The 16,908-nt window shown below is 39.2% G+C and overlaps 3 protein-coding genes across 5 annotated transcripts in view; 2 read left to right on the top strand and 1 right to left on the bottom strand.

Annotated features, from left to right (window-relative positions):
• The window catches only part of slc43a3b (solute carrier family 43 member 3b), a 27,537-nt gene extending 13,647 nt beyond the window's left edge, over positions 1-13,890 (bottom strand). The window contains exon 1 of the mRNA XM_088987823.1: positions 13,875-13,890. The gene's annotated coding sequence lies outside the window, so the exon portion shown is untranslated. The remainder of the gene's footprint in view (positions 1-13,874) is intronic.
• smtnl1 (smoothelin-like 1) lies at positions 4,690-10,252 on the top strand. The gene is made up of 5 exons (XM_088987849.1): positions 4,690-4,900; positions 6,745-7,277; positions 7,635-7,749; positions 7,919-8,070; positions 8,395-10,252. Exons 1-5 carry the CDS (start codon positions 4,820-4,822, stop codon positions 8,744-8,746), a joined length of 1,233 nt encoding a protein of 410 aa, XP_088843975.1. The 5' UTR covers positions 4,690-4,819; the 3' UTR covers positions 8,747-10,252.
• LOC148901480 (uncharacterized) lies at positions 11,027-16,827 on the top strand. Of its 3 annotated transcripts, XM_088987876.1 has the most exons (5): positions 11,027-11,095; positions 11,230-11,406; positions 12,116-12,201; positions 12,272-12,350; positions 14,965-16,825. In XM_088987876.1, exons 2-5 carry the CDS (start codon positions 11,283-11,285, stop codon positions 15,717-15,719), a joined length of 1,044 nt encoding a protein of 347 aa, XP_088844002.1. In that variant the 5' UTR covers positions 11,027-11,095; positions 11,230-11,282; the 3' UTR covers positions 15,720-16,825. The 3 variants fall into 3 exon arrangements, with proteins under 3 accessions (XP_088844002.1, XP_088843986.1, XP_088843993.1); XM_088987860.1 differs by having other exon boundaries at positions 11,033-11,406; XM_088987867.1 differs by lacking the exons at positions 12,116-12,201; positions 12,272-12,350 and having other exon boundaries at positions 11,033-11,406; positions 14,965-16,827.
• Positions 16,828-16,908: the final 81 nt, after the last annotated feature.

Raw genomic sequence — 16,908 nt, 5'->3', positions numbered from 1 at the left:
TTCAGAATTGTGAAACTTGCCGCGTAAATGTGAGTTTTGTGGAAAGAGCATATTTTCAATGACATAAAGAGAGTGTAAAATTCCCTCAGGAGCTTTTCCTTGTTGATCTAAAAATATCCCCTCAAACATAGTCCAAAAATCTATGCCAATACTCTTTATTTACTCGAGCCAGATCATGCAGGAGTCTGACTACCAACAATAACATGAGATAATTGACCCAAAAAAGGCTGCTTTTCATCACCAGGCTCTCCAACAACATTTGATTGGGCGGTGAATGGTTTGATTTTGTGGTCTGATTATTATTATTATTATTATTATTATTATTATTATTATTACAGTAAAGTCTCGTTATATCGATATCGGATATATCGATAGTCCCGGTTATATCGATACTATTTCTATGCACGTACGGAGAAAATTACATGCAAACAGGGTCGGATATATCGATAGTCCCGGTTATATCGATATTTTTTCGGACTCCCTTGAATATCGATATACCGAGACTTTACTGTATTATTATTATTATTATTATTATTATTATTATTATTATTATTATTATTATTATTATTATTATTATTATTATTATTATTATTATTATTATTATCAGTAGTAGTAGTAGTAGTAGTAGTAGTAGTGTATTTGTTTCTATGTTTAAATATTTATGTATTTATTTTTATGAAAGTCTTGCTTTTTGTACTGACATACATTTTACATTATTTTAAACTGTGCGCCTAACCGTGGTATTTCAAAATGAGAAGACATGTTTGTTATCACATTATGAGGATAAAATCAGCTGGCTGAAGAATGGATCTTAAACTAGTTATTTTGTCTGCAAGCAACTGCAATGGTATCCTACATAAACAATGAGAATAAGACAGGTTAATGTCTCGAATCATGTTTTAACAGATGATCCTCAGCAAGCACAGCACACCAAATGAAATTTAGTCATGGTGAAATTTAGTTAGGTTGGCACGCACTATTCTGAAATTCAGGAACTGCAGAATAAAAAGAGTGCCAACATCAGCAAACTTTGTGGCAACTTATGATCTAATGTCATTGAAAAAAGAGCCAAAATAGCGACGGACTTGAGATTGTCTTTCCCAATCGTTGCTTCCTGTTTCAAAAAATGTTGCGTTCAAAGTATTGACAGTTGATCTAAAACACTGAATGTATGTTGTTGATCACACAATACAACATAACTTGTACAAGTTCTCCAATAAAAACGAGCATTTTGTAGAGTATCTCTCAAACTAATATTGGTGAAAGGAATTTATATCGTACACTAATATGGAATGTTGAACATTGAAAATTAATAGCAGTTGATAGACTCATGGCTTATTTATGTTGTTCCTTCACCCCTGACAAAATACAAATACATGCCACTTGAGACACCTGCTGTTGTTTCCATGTTTTTGGCAGTGCTGTGATTGACATAGTGATAATTAACAATTTCACACATGCATGCACACACACACACATACCACCTATATATATATATATATATATATATATATATATATATATATATATATATATATATATATATATATATACACATATATATATACACATACACAGACACACACACTGAGATTCGGTTAGCATACAATAGCTTTATAACAATGTCACATTGTTATTTTAATTATGAATCTGCTCAAAAAGTGAAAACTGGCACATTTTAATGGTTGGTTCTCTAAAACTATTTCCCCCGACATTGACTGGAAACCACGTGCTCTCATTTTGTTCTGATGATCAATTCGCAGTCTACTGTAAATCAGAGCGTGGACTCCTCATCCTGGGATAAACTGGCAATTACAACGAAAAGTACGGGTAAACAGTAGTCAATTTTTTAATGTATCATCAGGAACACATAACTATATTGTAAAAACTGAATTGTGATGTAATTGTTCCATTAAATGTGATTCATTTATTCCAAACAGATTACTGTCTTTATTGCGTTTCTTTATGCTTATGGACTACTAAAAGATAACTATACTAATGAAAACAATCACAATGGGTTTGTTTCCTCTCATTTAGGTGTCATCAGGCGTCTTCAAGAACAAAGATTTTATTTATGACAAATTGATAGACATGTGAATAGATCATGTGTATAGAACACAAAAAATAATATGCAGGCATGAAATTTACCGAAAAAGCACACAACCGTGCCATGTCCCTGCAGACGTTCAGAATCAATATGAATCTAATAACATTTTTTCACATTGAGTGAAATATCACATTTCAGAGAGATGTTGTTTATTGATTGTATTCATTCATGCATGCATGTCTTTTTCTAGTTGAATTTGGATTGCTCGACCAATCAATCAGTAAGTGGAAAAATTCTGATATCAACTTGGGGTCTTGGGTCAGTGTTCTGGGCCTGTGAGGACAAATTTGATATCTGGTTCAGGAAATAGCCGTAGTACTATCGTACATGAGCCTAGTTTAAAGGACAACTTTCTTAACTGACATCAGAAAAACGTTTTATAGCATCTAAAATAGCCAAAACACGCAGTATGATATTTTTATTCAAATGCAAAACACCATTAAAAATGACTTAAAGTGTCCAAAATCTGCAAAAAAAATTGAGCTGCAAATTGGGCATTTTCAGAAAGTCCCGCCCCCTGTTTGTGACGTCACACCAAGACGTCTTGCATTGCTTGAGAATCCAAACAATGGCTTCAGATTCGTAGAATATGCCTTCTTGTTACACCCCCAGTTATGAATATGATTTAAATACAGTAAAGTCTCGTTATATCGATATCGGTTATATTGATAGTACCGATACTATAGTACGATACTATTTTCATTTTCCTTGCACATTTCTAGTCTTTTTATGTATTATTAGTACCGTTTAGTACGATACCCGGTTATTACGATAATCCGGTTATTACGGTGCTCCTTTTCATCCCCCGCCGGCCATTTTTGTTGTTTATATCGATATATCCGTCGCACCATTGGTCAACTTGGTCACGTGTCTTGTTACGTGAGCCGCCATCGGTCGCGCCATTGGTCGACTTAGTCACATGAGCCGCCATCGGTCGCGCTATTGGTCGACTTGGCCGTGTGACTTTGTCACGTGATACGCCATCGGTCGCGCCATTGGTCAACTTGGTCACGTGTCTTGGTTACGTGTCACGCCATCAGTCGCGCCATTGGTCGACTTGGTCAGGTGACTTGGTTACGTGCCCAGCACCCGTGTAGCAGGACCATTTTCATTTTCAGACGCTAGCTCGTGTGTAGCAGACGAGATTGAAGTGTTTGTGTTAAAAGGTAAAAATGGGAAGCAGAAGAAGATTGATGACTTTTTTAAATTGTATACATAATACAGTAAGATGTAAGCGTTGCAGTTTCCCTGTTGTGTTATGTACATGCCCACTGTACTGTATATGAATGCAATCGTTTTTTGCAACAATGTTTCTTGTTTTGTCTGCTGAAGCGCGATGATTTTGAAAATTATTAACATTCCATACTGTGTATTAAAGGACAGCCGATGTCACTTTTTATTCAAATGCAAATAAAAATGACTTCACGCCAAGACGTCTTGCATTGCTTGTGAAGCCAAACAATGGCTTCAGATTCGGATAATATGCTTTCTTGTTACACATCCAGTTATGAATATGATTCAAATACACTGTAGTTCTGAAGATTAAAGCATACATGTTTACAATCATTAAAGAATTATATGTGCCATTTTGAGGCAACATTGGGGGAACATCTCTCACCCCCCAAAAAAAGGGAGCTAATGGCCAGCTCCGTTTCTTATATGGCGCTTGGCAGCCCTCTTTTGGCGGCTTTTGTTTAATGCAGTTCGGCGCAGGATCGGATATATCGATAGTCCCGGTTATATCGATATTTTTTCGGACTCCCTTGAATATCGATATAACGAGACTTTACTGTAGTTCTGAAGAGGAAAGCAAACATGTTTGCAATCGATTAAAGAATTTATTCCATGCCATTTTGAGGCAACATTGGGGAGAAACCATCACAAGAAAAGAGGCACAAAATGGCGACCTCCTGTGGCCACCTCCGTTTCAACAGGCTGATAAATTCCTTATATGGAGCTTGGACACCCTCTTCAGGCGGCTTTTTGGTGCAACACAAGGTTTTCAGACCAAACAATACAGCAAAATACATTGAGGTGATGGAAGGACTGCTACAATGTGTCTTTTTTTTCGGTCAGGGGGGCGTTCCTTTAGTGATGTCACTTACGGACTCGTAACCAACTCAAAAACAAGACTTCCTGAATATTCAGCGCGAGTCTTAAAACGTAAAATATAGCTATATGCGGTGGTATCTTTTTAAAATACGCTCAGTAGAAGTCATTTGAAGCCATTTTACAAATTATGGACACAACTTGTTCGGAGACGTCGGTTGTCCTTTAAGTTACATTGGCGAGCACAACTGACTTAGAATATTAGATTGATATGGCAACGTGTAGTGGCTGAAATCTAGGGGTGCAGGGGTCTGTATATTTCACGTTGGATATTTATTTTCGGCGACCAAATTCATACGTGCTTCCCTCTAGTCAAACGGTAAATTGTTAATTATATGCATGTCTGCGTGTTTTGTGGATGTGTGTACTGCCGCGGTTTCCACAACAGATGCAGCTGTCCGTCCACGTTTGACTTCGCCTATGTCACTAAGATGCTATTTTTGGGACATGTGTTGTTAGAAAGGTCAGATAAAGAAGCGAAGGCATCCTCGGGAAAGCGAAGGAAGAGGGTGTCGAGTGAGTGGGGCAGAGAGACAACTGAAAGCGCAGAGCTGCATTGAAAAAGCTTCTTAAGAAATCTCAACGAATTGAATTTCTGCTGGAATGGATGCACACGCAGTGAACCAGGAGACACCTGACTTTTCAGAGGGGGCAAATCAGACTGACTCAAGCGACAAGAAGCAGGTTGATGTGTTTTCTTCTCATCAGTAAATGATAAATGTTTATTTAAATCGCTAAGTTGTCTTCATCCTTACTGACAGGACCGTACCAAATAAAATATTTTCTATTGGATGATAAAATGATGTCAATTCGTTTTTGTAAAAAATCAGAATGTATCAAGAAAGGAGGATCTAGGATGGTACATTTCAATGCTCCAGCTATAGTATTTTTCACTAACACAACATATACTAATATTACGATTATTTAATACTGATGATTGTCAGTGAGGTAATCCCATGAGTGACATGTGACAGAATCGTGAGTTGGAATTTATTTGTGTTTACCCGTTAAATCAAACATATTTGCATGTAAAATTGAAGAACTGTTTGTCCCCCACACCCCTAAAAAATATCCAACATTATAGCTCAGTGTTCAATTGCGCAAAATGTTATGCTTTTTACAATAACATTAAAATTACATGTTAGGGATGTCGAACACTTGGACCTACGATGCTACAATTTTTTTCATGTTGATTGTGATACTCAGGCAGCCAGATCATTTATTAGATGGCACTTTGTGTAAAAACGTCTGTGAATCGCTTCTGTGCTCTTTAACTGGCGAGGGAGCAGAGTAGAACAGCAATACTGTATCTGTATTTGAAAGTGTAAATGCAATTTTTGGCTGTAATCTGACTGATCGGATAGTCATATTATAGCATTAAACTTATAAAATAATATGAACCAAACAAAATGGAAAGTGACATTTGAAAGGAAAAAAAGATGAGCTGTGGCATATGTTTGTACAGTAAACTTTTTCAAGCTCAGATATAAAAAATGTGTATACAGTATACGGTACCTTCATATTGCATCAGAATCAGAATCAGAATCAGAATCAGAATCATCTTTATTGCCAAGTATGTAGAACACACAAGGAATTTGTTTCCGGTAGAACACGCTGCACTAGTATCGTCGTCAAAAAAAACTGCTAAGTGGCACTATACAGTTCCATTTTGGCTACTGTTGAGTCAGTAACAGATCTTAAAGAAAAAAATGAATTTGCCAGTATTGTCGATCCAGTTCAAATATTAGCATTAATCTAACATGAACGCAGCAAAAGAAATGATAATTGATTTCAACGTTTGCCGCGACAGAAAAATAATCCACCCAAGACTATAATAGCACTGCTGTCCAACAAAAAAATGCCTGCATGGCCATTATTTATGTATTTATGTATTTATTTATTTATTTATTTAAATCTCAGACTCAAAATTACCCAATCACCAAATTTATATATTTTTTAACATGACAAATATAAAGTAGATAAATCAGATATCTGTTGTTACCATGCCCCGTGAGAGTAGATCCTGACTGTTCCGATGTAAAATGTCTAAATCGAGAAACTCCACAAATCCCAAAGTGGCGTTTCCCATCTCACATTGCATGATTACTTGCTGAGGACTGTCAGATCTCCAGAGGAGAGTGCCGACTAATATTAGCTGCTCTTACTTCAAACTATAATCTTGAATCTGGAGTGTCAACATAAATCTCTCTTTCTCCTCCTCTTCGTCAGGTTAGCAAGGCAACAAACTATGATCTACCACTGGGGGGTTTCCTCACCTTTAATGACCCAAAGCACATATTTTACAACATAGTTATATGATAACAAGAATTTATATGACTTAACCCACCTCCAATAACATCACTATCACCTCTCCGTCATATATATATACAGTAAAGTCTCGGTATATCGATATCGGTTATATCGATACTACTGCTTATTACGATACTATTTCTATGAACGCAAGGAGAAAATTTATATGCCGCAGGATCGGATATATCGATAGTTCGGTTATATCGATATTTTTTCAGACTCCCGAGAATACCGGCCCAGGAGGCGGGACTCCACAAGAGGCCACGGTGGAAGGTCAGAAGCTCAAAGCAGAGAGGGAGGACTCCACACCACAAGTGGGGGATGGGAAGACTGGAGACAACCCCCCACCCCAGACAGCTGATTCAAACTCGGTTGAAGGTGACACTAAAAACATTGTACCAGAAGATAGGAACGGCACAAAAGAGAAAGATAAGGGGGATGACAGGAAGGAGGTAAAAAATAAAGATCTTGGGGAGGAGAATGCAAAGAGCAAAGAAAAAGTTGAAGAAAATGTAACTGAAGATAAAGGTGTTGTTGAAAAGCCAGAGAAGGTGGAAGAGGAGAAAAAACAAGTCAAAGAAGATCGAGTAAAAGACAAAGAAAGGCTAAAAGAGGGTGAAAAACAAGGGAAGGCCAAAAGAAATCCAAAAACCACAGCTCAAGTTTTCAACCGTCCGAGACCCTCAGCTCGTTCTGGCCGAGCATCCAAAAAAAGCGACATCATCGCTAAATTCCAACAGGGTGCACCTGAGTGAGTGACCAAACTAAAGAAATAAACACTTTTGATTTTTTTAATTAAATTGTCTCTCTCTCTATCTCTCACTGCCTCTGTCTCTGTCTGTCTGTCAGTCTCTCTCTTTCTCTCTCTCTCTCTCTCTCTCTCTCTCTCTCTCTCTCTCTCTCTCTCTCTCTCTCTCTCTCTCTCTCTCTCTCTCTCTCTCTCTCTCTCTCTCTCTCTGTCTCAATCTCTCTGTCTATTTGTCTCTCTGTCTCTGTTTCTCTCTTTCTTTCTCTGTCAGTCTGTCTGCTTGTTTGTCTCTTTCACCAAAAATAGATACTTTCCTACGTTTGGTGTGCTTTTGCACATATCTGTTTATGTCTTGTCTAGGACACCAATACCACGCAACTTTAAGATTCAGAAGTCATCAACAGCAGCAGCTACAGGATCTTCCATCAAACAACGAATTTTGCAGTGGTGCCGTAGCAAAACTCAACACTATCAGGTATGCTGTCAAATGATGATTCAGCACTATTTATCCATCCGTTTTCTAATCTGCGTGCTGAAGTGTGACGCGAACGTGCTCGGCACTTGACCGCCGTGCCTCCCCATTGAGCATTTATTATTATTCATTTAATTGAAGACATCATTGAAGATTGCCTTTTGTCATTAAGGGCGTAAACATCGAGAACTTCTCCTCATCTTGGTGTGACGGGATGGCTTTCTGTGCATTGATCCACCGCTACTTCCCTGACGCTTTTGACTATAATTCTTTGAAACCCACTGAACGAGAAAAGAATTTCACTCTGGCCTTCCAGACTGCAGAGTATGTATCTACCTGTCAATCCATCAATTCATCCATCCTGTATCTACTGTATCCATCCATCCATTTGTCTGTCTATCTATGAGCTCTCCACTGTATATTACCCCCAAGTTTTCAAAAATCTCTTTTCTCATCCATCAATCATCAATCTATTGATCCATATGTTTGCTCCGCCCAGCTAGTCATTTACAAGGTTTATCTGTCCATACAAAAACACAGGTTTTCTTACCCATCCACTAATGAGTAACACCCAACATCCATGATTGAATTCTGTCATGCCGTTGTTCTTTATCTCCTCACATATGACTTATGCACCCCCGCCCCCAGGTCACTGGCCGACTGCTGGCCTCTGCTGGAAGTGTCTGACATGCTCATGATGGGCAACAATCCCGACCCCATGTGTGTGTTCACCTATGTCCAGTCACTGTGTCACAGCCTCTCCAAACTGGAGAAAGAAAAGAAGGACAAAGAGGAGAAAGACATGGAGAAAGTCAAAGGGGATGAAGACAAGGACGAGAAGGAGGAGAATGCTGCCAATGCTGCTCATGCTGAGATCAGGACATTGATGAGTGACCAGAAGGAAGAAGATCGCTCAGAAACAAGTAAAGAGGAAGAGGAAGCACCGAAGAGTTGTGAGACGGAGGGAGATGGAGGAGTGTTCGTGGAGACAGAGTCTTAGGAAAGAAATGACCTCCTCCAATATTTTTTGATCAAAGGTATTGAGAAATGTCTTAGTTTGTTATCGGTTGACACGATCACTTATGTAAGCTATGTCATGATTATTTTTGTACAAGTTGATGTTCTGTTCCTGTGCAAAAATGAAGAAGACATCTACCTTTACATTGTCATGTTATTCTAACGCAATAAATGGAACACTCAATAGTTTTTCAGGATATGAAGGCGCATTTAAGACTTCTCGAATGGACAAGAAGATATGATTCAAGTCACAGTTATGTTATGAATGATATATTGAAGAATATAATTGAATAGTTTATAGTGTGGTTGAAAATGTATTGTCAGTGTCCAAATACCTGATATGTTTCGGCGTCTACTTCCGCCTTCGCCTTCGTTCGTAGACGGCGAAACATGTCAGGTATTTGAACACCGACAATACACTGTCTGTAAGATAAGAATCTGTTTTAAATTAGATATCAGGTAGACAGGATGAACTTAATACAACTAGTGTGGTTGAAAGTTTGAGAAAGAATATGATTCAAGAGAGTTAATGCAACATATACGGTATAAGAAACAGGGTCCACTACTCCGACGAGTGCACATTTAGTTGATTGTAGCAGAGGTTGAAAAAAATACATTATACTCTATATCACAGGTGTCAAAGTCAAGGCCCGGGGGCCAAATCCGGTCTGCCACATCATTTTTTTTTGGCCCGCGAAAACAAATCGAACATGTGAAATTCCATGATGCTTGCTAAAATCCTCACCTAAATTTCACATTTTTGGATGTAAACCATAACAACAGTCATTATTCTTGACTTCAGATTTGAAAACTAGTTATTCATTAATTTGTTATGCGCTCTATATGTAATATGTGGAGAGGATTAAACATTCTAATGACTTCCCCAAATTCATAACGGCCCTCGAGAGGAAACCATAACTACAATGTGGCCCGCGGCAAAAAAATGACTTTGACACCCCTGCTCTATATATAAAATTGGACGTAATCCGTTACTCACCCAGTTAAGACATGGTCTACGCAAAGTCCGGTTCATTCTGCAGCACTGACGTCCTGCCTCAACAACTATCGTTTTGTCTACTTTCCTGTAGTTGCAGCCTTTGTTGAATGACTTTTTAGGTTTGGAATAAGATAATCATCTGTCTTCTGGACTGATTTTTCATGCAATTACTGCATCTTTTGTATACAGTGTGTTTTGACTTGGGAGAGAGACATGGTTTTGTCAGCAGGATGGTTGCTTTATGGAGCTATATGGAGCTTGAGTGTTCTACCCCATCATGAAGTCCCTGGACAGGATCTGAAGTGTTTATTCTACTCTTATTTAGTCATGCAATCATAACTTTTCTAATGTCTCATGTGGGATACAGCTCTCCTGACGATATACAAATGATGTGGATTCTTGTCTTCTTTGCACTCGTGATCCGCAACCATTGTCTGTCAACTGCGGGTGCACGGAATATTCTTTTATTAAAAGCTTTGAAGAAACTCTTAATTGACTCCTTAATTGACTTAATTGACTCATTTGGATAACCAACATCCTCATCATCTGAAATTAACGTCCATGCGGCGCAAGAGAAAGGCCGCTCTCCTCCAAAAGACCCCACAACACAAAATCTAGTGTATATGTTTGTGTGTGCGTGCATGTGTGCACACAAAAGTAAATCAGAGGTGTGTCTCAGCAAATCTTTCTGCATACTTAATATTTTGTAAATAGTTGGCAACATACATTAGGTGACATAATCGCGTAAGAGACAGTACCTGACCGCACAGGAAATAAGAGTTCCTGACAGATAATCATTATACAAAAAGGAAAAAGAGGAGAGAAGAAAAAAATAGAAGAAAAGAGAGAGAGAGAGCGGGGGTGCCAGGGGTTTTAACATTTCATTGAGTCTGCACAACATAGTGAAATTGACAAAAAAGTGAGGGGGGGCCACCAGATGAATCGGCAAGCACATCATCCTATGCCATATTTCATCAACAAATCATGTGTTTTGACTTTTGATAGCGTTTGGGTCGGCAGATGGTTGAATTGTTTTCTGATATAGTTTCATTTCATTTTGAAATATTACAAATAGGGGTTTCCTCCCACAAAATTTAGATTTATGAATATGATGTTTGGCAAAAAAACTAATACATTAATAATAAAATATTTATCGTTGGTCTTGTTGTAATATCCAAACAGCAGGAGACGAGACGGGAGGCGGCCATGGCCGTAGCATGACGGTAATTTCCTGCGCCACAGGAAGGAAGTGTTATTGTGTGAGAGCTCTTAGCGGGCTAAAGCTAATCAAGCCGCTGTAGCGTAACGTTTTACAACTCCGACGGTTTTTCTACGGTAAGCGACCTGTCTAATGATAACAAATATGCCAACGGAGAATTTTAATCTCGAGTCACAGCTTTTATCCATCATGGATGTGCTGGTGAAAGCGGCGGTGCTGGAAATAAACCAGCTATTCTCGGAGAGTTCAGGGTCCCTGCGGCTGCAACTGAGCCAGAGTTTGAGGGACAACGAGAGCCTGAGGATGAGGATGAAAACGATGAGGAGCGAGATCTTCTCCCTGCGTCTGCAGACCAGAAGCAATCGGCCGGTCAGCCGTTTCTCCATCTCCCGTACTAATGCGACTAAAGCCCGGATCAAAACACCAGGTAAGAAAGCCACATAGGTTTTTTTTGTCACACTGTGTGGCTATGTGCGTTTTATTCCAAAGATTTGTCGATTTAAATAAACCCTGTATTGAGACGAGATAATCTTTATTCGTCTCATATTGGATAACTCCCCAATTCACAGCAGTGATGTTGTAAAAGGAAGAGCAAAGGGAAAAGCATACGCAGAAAAATTAAATATATTAGCTGTTGTAAACGCAGCCAATCTCACGGCACCATCTTGAAGTCAAATAACAAATAATATGACACAACACAAAAGACACAGACAGTCTTTCAATCTAAAGCACTTTCCTGCACCCTCTTTGTTGTCTGAAGTAGTTATAGATGAAAGAGGAGATTATTTCACAGTGGATGAGGGACGTCATGTTGAAAATGTGCACACGTATGCTACAAACTAAATTTAGAAAGAAAAACACGAAGCTGTAGCATCCATTGACGAAAACAGATTATCTCGCATCTCCTGTCCCAAGTAATCCGCTTCAATTCCAAAACGCGACTCCCAGTTTTACATACACATTGACACTCAGCGGTGACACTCCTATCTTCTCATTGTTGGCTCCTCAATCACAACGACAACATCCACTAGAACCTGGAAACATTCTGCTTTCAACACTTATCGTCGATACAGTTTTCAAATTTGATCACTGCATTTTTCTTGCATCTCAGGGACAATTTTGTATTGCTTCTCTAGTTGTCTTAAAGGCTCCAGCAACACAAGAAAGCTCTCCCATCTCTTTGCAACTGTCAGTCAAGACCTCAACTGCTGATACAAAAGAGGTAGATTTTCTTTACCGAGCAACAAATGTGAGGGGTTGTTTTTTTTAACATGCACTTGCATTCATGTTAGCATGCAGTTGAAGAGATCCCTGATGTGATCCTAATCAAAGATGAAGAGGATACTGGAGGATCATGTGAGCCAAGTGAAAGTGAGTCAAGTGTGTGGGGTCATATGACTGGGGTGCAGCACTTAACAGTAAAAGTACAATTGCAAATTTCCCCATGGTGGGACGAATAAAGGTTTTCTGATTCTGATTTTTCTGATACTTCGCTTTGTTGAGATTGCCAATGAATTTCCTGTACTTTAATTAACTGGAAGAGGGGGAGTTGGGATACTTCCCATTCAAGTCCCGAATTTTGATGTCAACTCTTGTTTCATTTTTTGCTCTGTAGGTTTAATGGGCACACATTAGTCAGAAATGTTTAGACCGGTGGTTCTTAACCTTTTCAGAGGTTCTAAATCCAACCAGTCTATACGCACATTCACTTCTTCCTTCAAAAATAAATATATTTTTTACAAATCAATTTACCAGTATTTTTTTCTCATTTTATTTAACACAATAGACTAATCTTCTTTTCCTTTCAGCTTTTCTCCTCTGGGGTCGCCAGAGTGAATCAGTGTCCTCCATCAATAGTCTAATATAAAATACATTGCGATTCACCCAGCCCTATTGAGCACATAGTTTGCAAATACTTTTTCACTTACAAACACATTATAAAACAAAACAAGATGAGGATCCGTTTTCAATTACCGGATATCAAGGTTTGGAGCAATGTATAAATAGTACAAATACATAATATACTCCTGTGTCTTTGTGTACAATTCATGGACAAAACTGAACACCAAATTTCTAGTGGAGCCAATGTGAGCAGATGCATGTAGCATGTGAGGAGTGCCGAACCAGTTGAGTGCAGTCAACTAATTGTATGCTCACTGCTCCTTGTTCGACAACAAGAGCTGTAGGGGAAGGAAAAAATACAGGGGATTTTTCAGTTTTGAGTGCGTGTTTTAAGGAAAGGGTCAGTCCGTTCTGTCCAATGTGAACAACACAAATTATTAAATAACTATCAACCGCACACGATGATGTGTGTACAATTAGTACATTTATGAAACACGACACAACTCTTTCAGCAATGACTGCACCACCAGGTGGCGTTATTAATCAGCAAACACAATGTTCCTCTGTTAAGTCTTGTATCTTGAATTTTATTTAGCATTACTGCAGAGTGGAATTCTAAATTGTAAATTTTTTTAACAACTTGGAAGTCACTCAGTTGTGTCACAGAACATATTTTTGTCCCTTGCAGTTAGTTCCACTGTATATAGTGTTTTTTTAATACATCACATATAAGGATATACAGTAAAGTCTCGTTATATCGATATTCAAGGGAGTCCGAAAAAATATCGATATAACCGGGACTATCGATATATCCGACCCTGTTTGCATGTAATTTTCTCCGTGCGTGCATAGAAATAGTATCGATATAACCGGGACTATCGATATATCCGATATCGATATAACGAGACTTTACTGTATTTTGCCACATAAAAATAAAGAAGTACATACATAATACTGTAATATTGCTCAGCTGCCGTTCATTTCAAGTCAAGCAAAAGGATGCACGTCTGTAGGCAAATACAATTTCAAATTTAAAGCAGATTCTTTACTTACAGACAGTGTAGGTGTTCAAATACTGACATGTTTCGGCGTATACTTCCGCCTTCGTGAGAGTGTCACGGATGTTGTTGTGACGCGCCATTTTCCGCTGATGTTGCTATGAGGGTGTGACCTACCTGTCAGATCTGACAGGCCAGCCACGCCCCTGGCAAACACAATGTCAGGTATTTGAACACCTACACTGTCTGTAAGTAAAGAATCTGCTTTAAATTAGATATCAAGTAGACAGGATGAACTTAGTACAACAAATACAATTTCAGCCACTCTTCACATGTACTAATCAGTTGTGATGATTCAAAGAAGTCCCACTCAGTCAATACACTTCACAAGTGAGCGCGGAATGCTTTGGAACAAAATGGGAGCGTCCAATCATCTGTAGAAGATTGCATTTGGAGCTTCACCTAAGCGTGGGTGTAGACGAAAATACATTACAGTGAGAGCAGTGGTTCTTAACTCATTCACTGCCATTCACAAATTTATTCGGGAATTGAAAATATGACGTAGAGCGCCATTCCCGTATGTGTTCTGATTTTGTTTTTTTTCCCGTTTTTTTTTTCCCGCCTCTGCCAATGTTTTTTTTTTTACTATCCGCAAGTGAGTATTATCTCTCTTTTTTTCCATGTTAGTGCGAGGTTCCAGCTTCAACTGTTATTAAAGCACTATATAAACCAATATGTAAGTATTGCATTGTATTTTGGACAGCCACCCTCATTTCAAGCCCATATAACTCCAGACACACATAATTTAGGAATTAACTCTTTTTTTTCTGATGAAAGAAGAGAGTCAAAGGTTTCTTACGCAACATTGATTGTTCATGAAGTCCTAAAACTCAATATTCTGTTGCCCCTGGAATTTGAGTGACAATGACAAACACCCTGGCACTGGAGACTTTTTTGCACGTCTGGGAGTGAATGAGTTAAGCTTTTTAGAGGTACCAAACCTACCCAGTTAATATGAACATTCACCGAACACTTCATAGTTTGAAAAAAATGTACAGTACCAATTTAAATCTCAATGGATGGCTATATGCTCTTGATGGCGGAGGTGTGCGCGTGTTCATTGACATCATATTTTGTTTTTTCAGGTCAGGACACCTTCCGAAATCCCTCCGTGCAGAATGACGTTGACGCGGGGACACAGAACATCGAGCCAGTGGGATCTTCTTCTCTGACAGGAAGTAACAACGAGCTGAGAATCATCAATGTCCACGGACGAGGACACGGGCCTCTCCAGGACGGAATTGACACCGTCTTTGCTGCAACCGATCAGCAAGTTTTTAACTCTCAGGACCTCACAGTCACCCAGGACGGTTTCCTCAATGTCTTTCCCAGTGTCAATGATCGAGCCCTGCTGAAAACTAACCAGGTGGACAGACTTCCCTCATCTCAGACAAACTTATTAACAACAACTGATACTAACGGAGGACATCCCAGTCACAACGACCAATTCCCCCAGCAGTTGAATGTTGTCTACGCATCTCAAACAGTGAACAAATCTTTAGATGGCAACGTTTGTGGCATGTCCGTCCCCAGTCGCGAGGACTTGATGGCCCACAGGGTCACTCATACAGGGGAGATGCACATTTCCTGCACAATGTGTGGAAAGTCATTTGCCAACAAGAACACACTGGGCATCCACATGCGCATACACACTGGAGAGAAGCCGTACGCGTGCTCACTTTGCGGGAAGCGCTTCACGCAGAGCGGTAGCCTGAAGATTCACCTTAGGACGCACTCTGGGGAGAAGCCGTTCTCCTGCTACCACTGCACGGCCAGCTTTAACAACCCCAGCAACCTCCGGAGGCACATGATGACACATAACACTAACGGATCGCTCTGACAGCAATTCGTGGAAAAGCATCATTTACAGTGCCCTGAAAATGTTTTCGCCCTCTTTTTCATTCCCAAAAGACAAGACAACCCACACAAATCTCAAATGTTGTTTCTGAATTGGAAGAATTGCCTTTTTGGCAGTAAGAACACCAGAGGCAGCCGTCTGGTTAAGCGGAATACGGCTTCAGCGGTCGCCGAAGCAAAAACTCGGGCATGGGAGGAATTTGGAGAGGAAAAGAACGTCGGGCCGGTTTTGAGGAAATTCTGGTACCCCATCCGGCGTCTCAAGAGAGGGAAGCAGTGCACTCTTAACACTATAGTGGAGATGGGGCACTGCTGCCCTCAACTCAGCTCAGTGGGGATAACATTTCCAAGACCTCCGCAATTTCATTGACACGCTTTCCATTGAAGAAACAGAACCTGGAGACGATGAGGTGGACTCTCCTGTCTCTGGGATTTGCGTAAATAGATGCTCAAAAAACTCTTTGGTGGCAGAGGAATAATTTTTAAAGGGGGCAAATACTTTTTCGTTCGAAGATACTTTGATATGGGACTGTGGTTTGCTTGCCACTTAGCGAAGATAACCATGAAATTCAGATGAAATTCCAGTTGGATTAACATGAATAAGCACATTTCTTTAAAAAAAGCTTATTTTTCCTTTTTACTTGGGATAAGACATGATTACTTTCATTAAATTGAAGCTTTATACAGATACTGTGGCTCATGTTTGCAATACACAATAGAGCTGTGATTATCAACATCTGGCCAAGGAACATCATACAGGCTGCTCAATGTTTATTCAATTGTGGCTCACTCAGCTTTTTAATTGAATGCTTTAATGTTTGTGGCACTGCAGTAATAGAACAGACCACCCTCCCACCTTGATTTCTTTATTTCTGTGTGTGTGTGTTTTTTTAAGTTTAAACTATTCATGCAATAGAGGATTCAATATGTCCTACCTTTTTTATTGTGTCATATGTTTTCATTATTATTTATTTAATTATAATGGAAACAGGATTTTTTAATAAAACAATGTCTTAATATGTAAAATCTAATATATTTACCGATTTAGCATAGACAACAAGTAATTTAACTGTGTTGAGGAATTGAGTACACTTGGCCCGGCGTCAGTTTCCATTGACCCTAAAAGTTTCTCCACATAGAGTACTTTCTGAAACGGAAATTCTTTGCTTTTT

Source organism: Hippocampus bargibanti, linkage group LG02, assembly GCF_051943395.1.
Source record: "Hippocampus bargibanti isolate YZ-2025 linkage group LG02, ASM5194339v1, whole genome shotgun sequence".
Taxonomy (NCBI): Eukaryota; Metazoa; Chordata; class Actinopteri; order Syngnathiformes; family Syngnathidae; genus Hippocampus; species Hippocampus bargibanti.
This window is presented reverse-complemented; position numbering and strand designations above follow the sequence as displayed.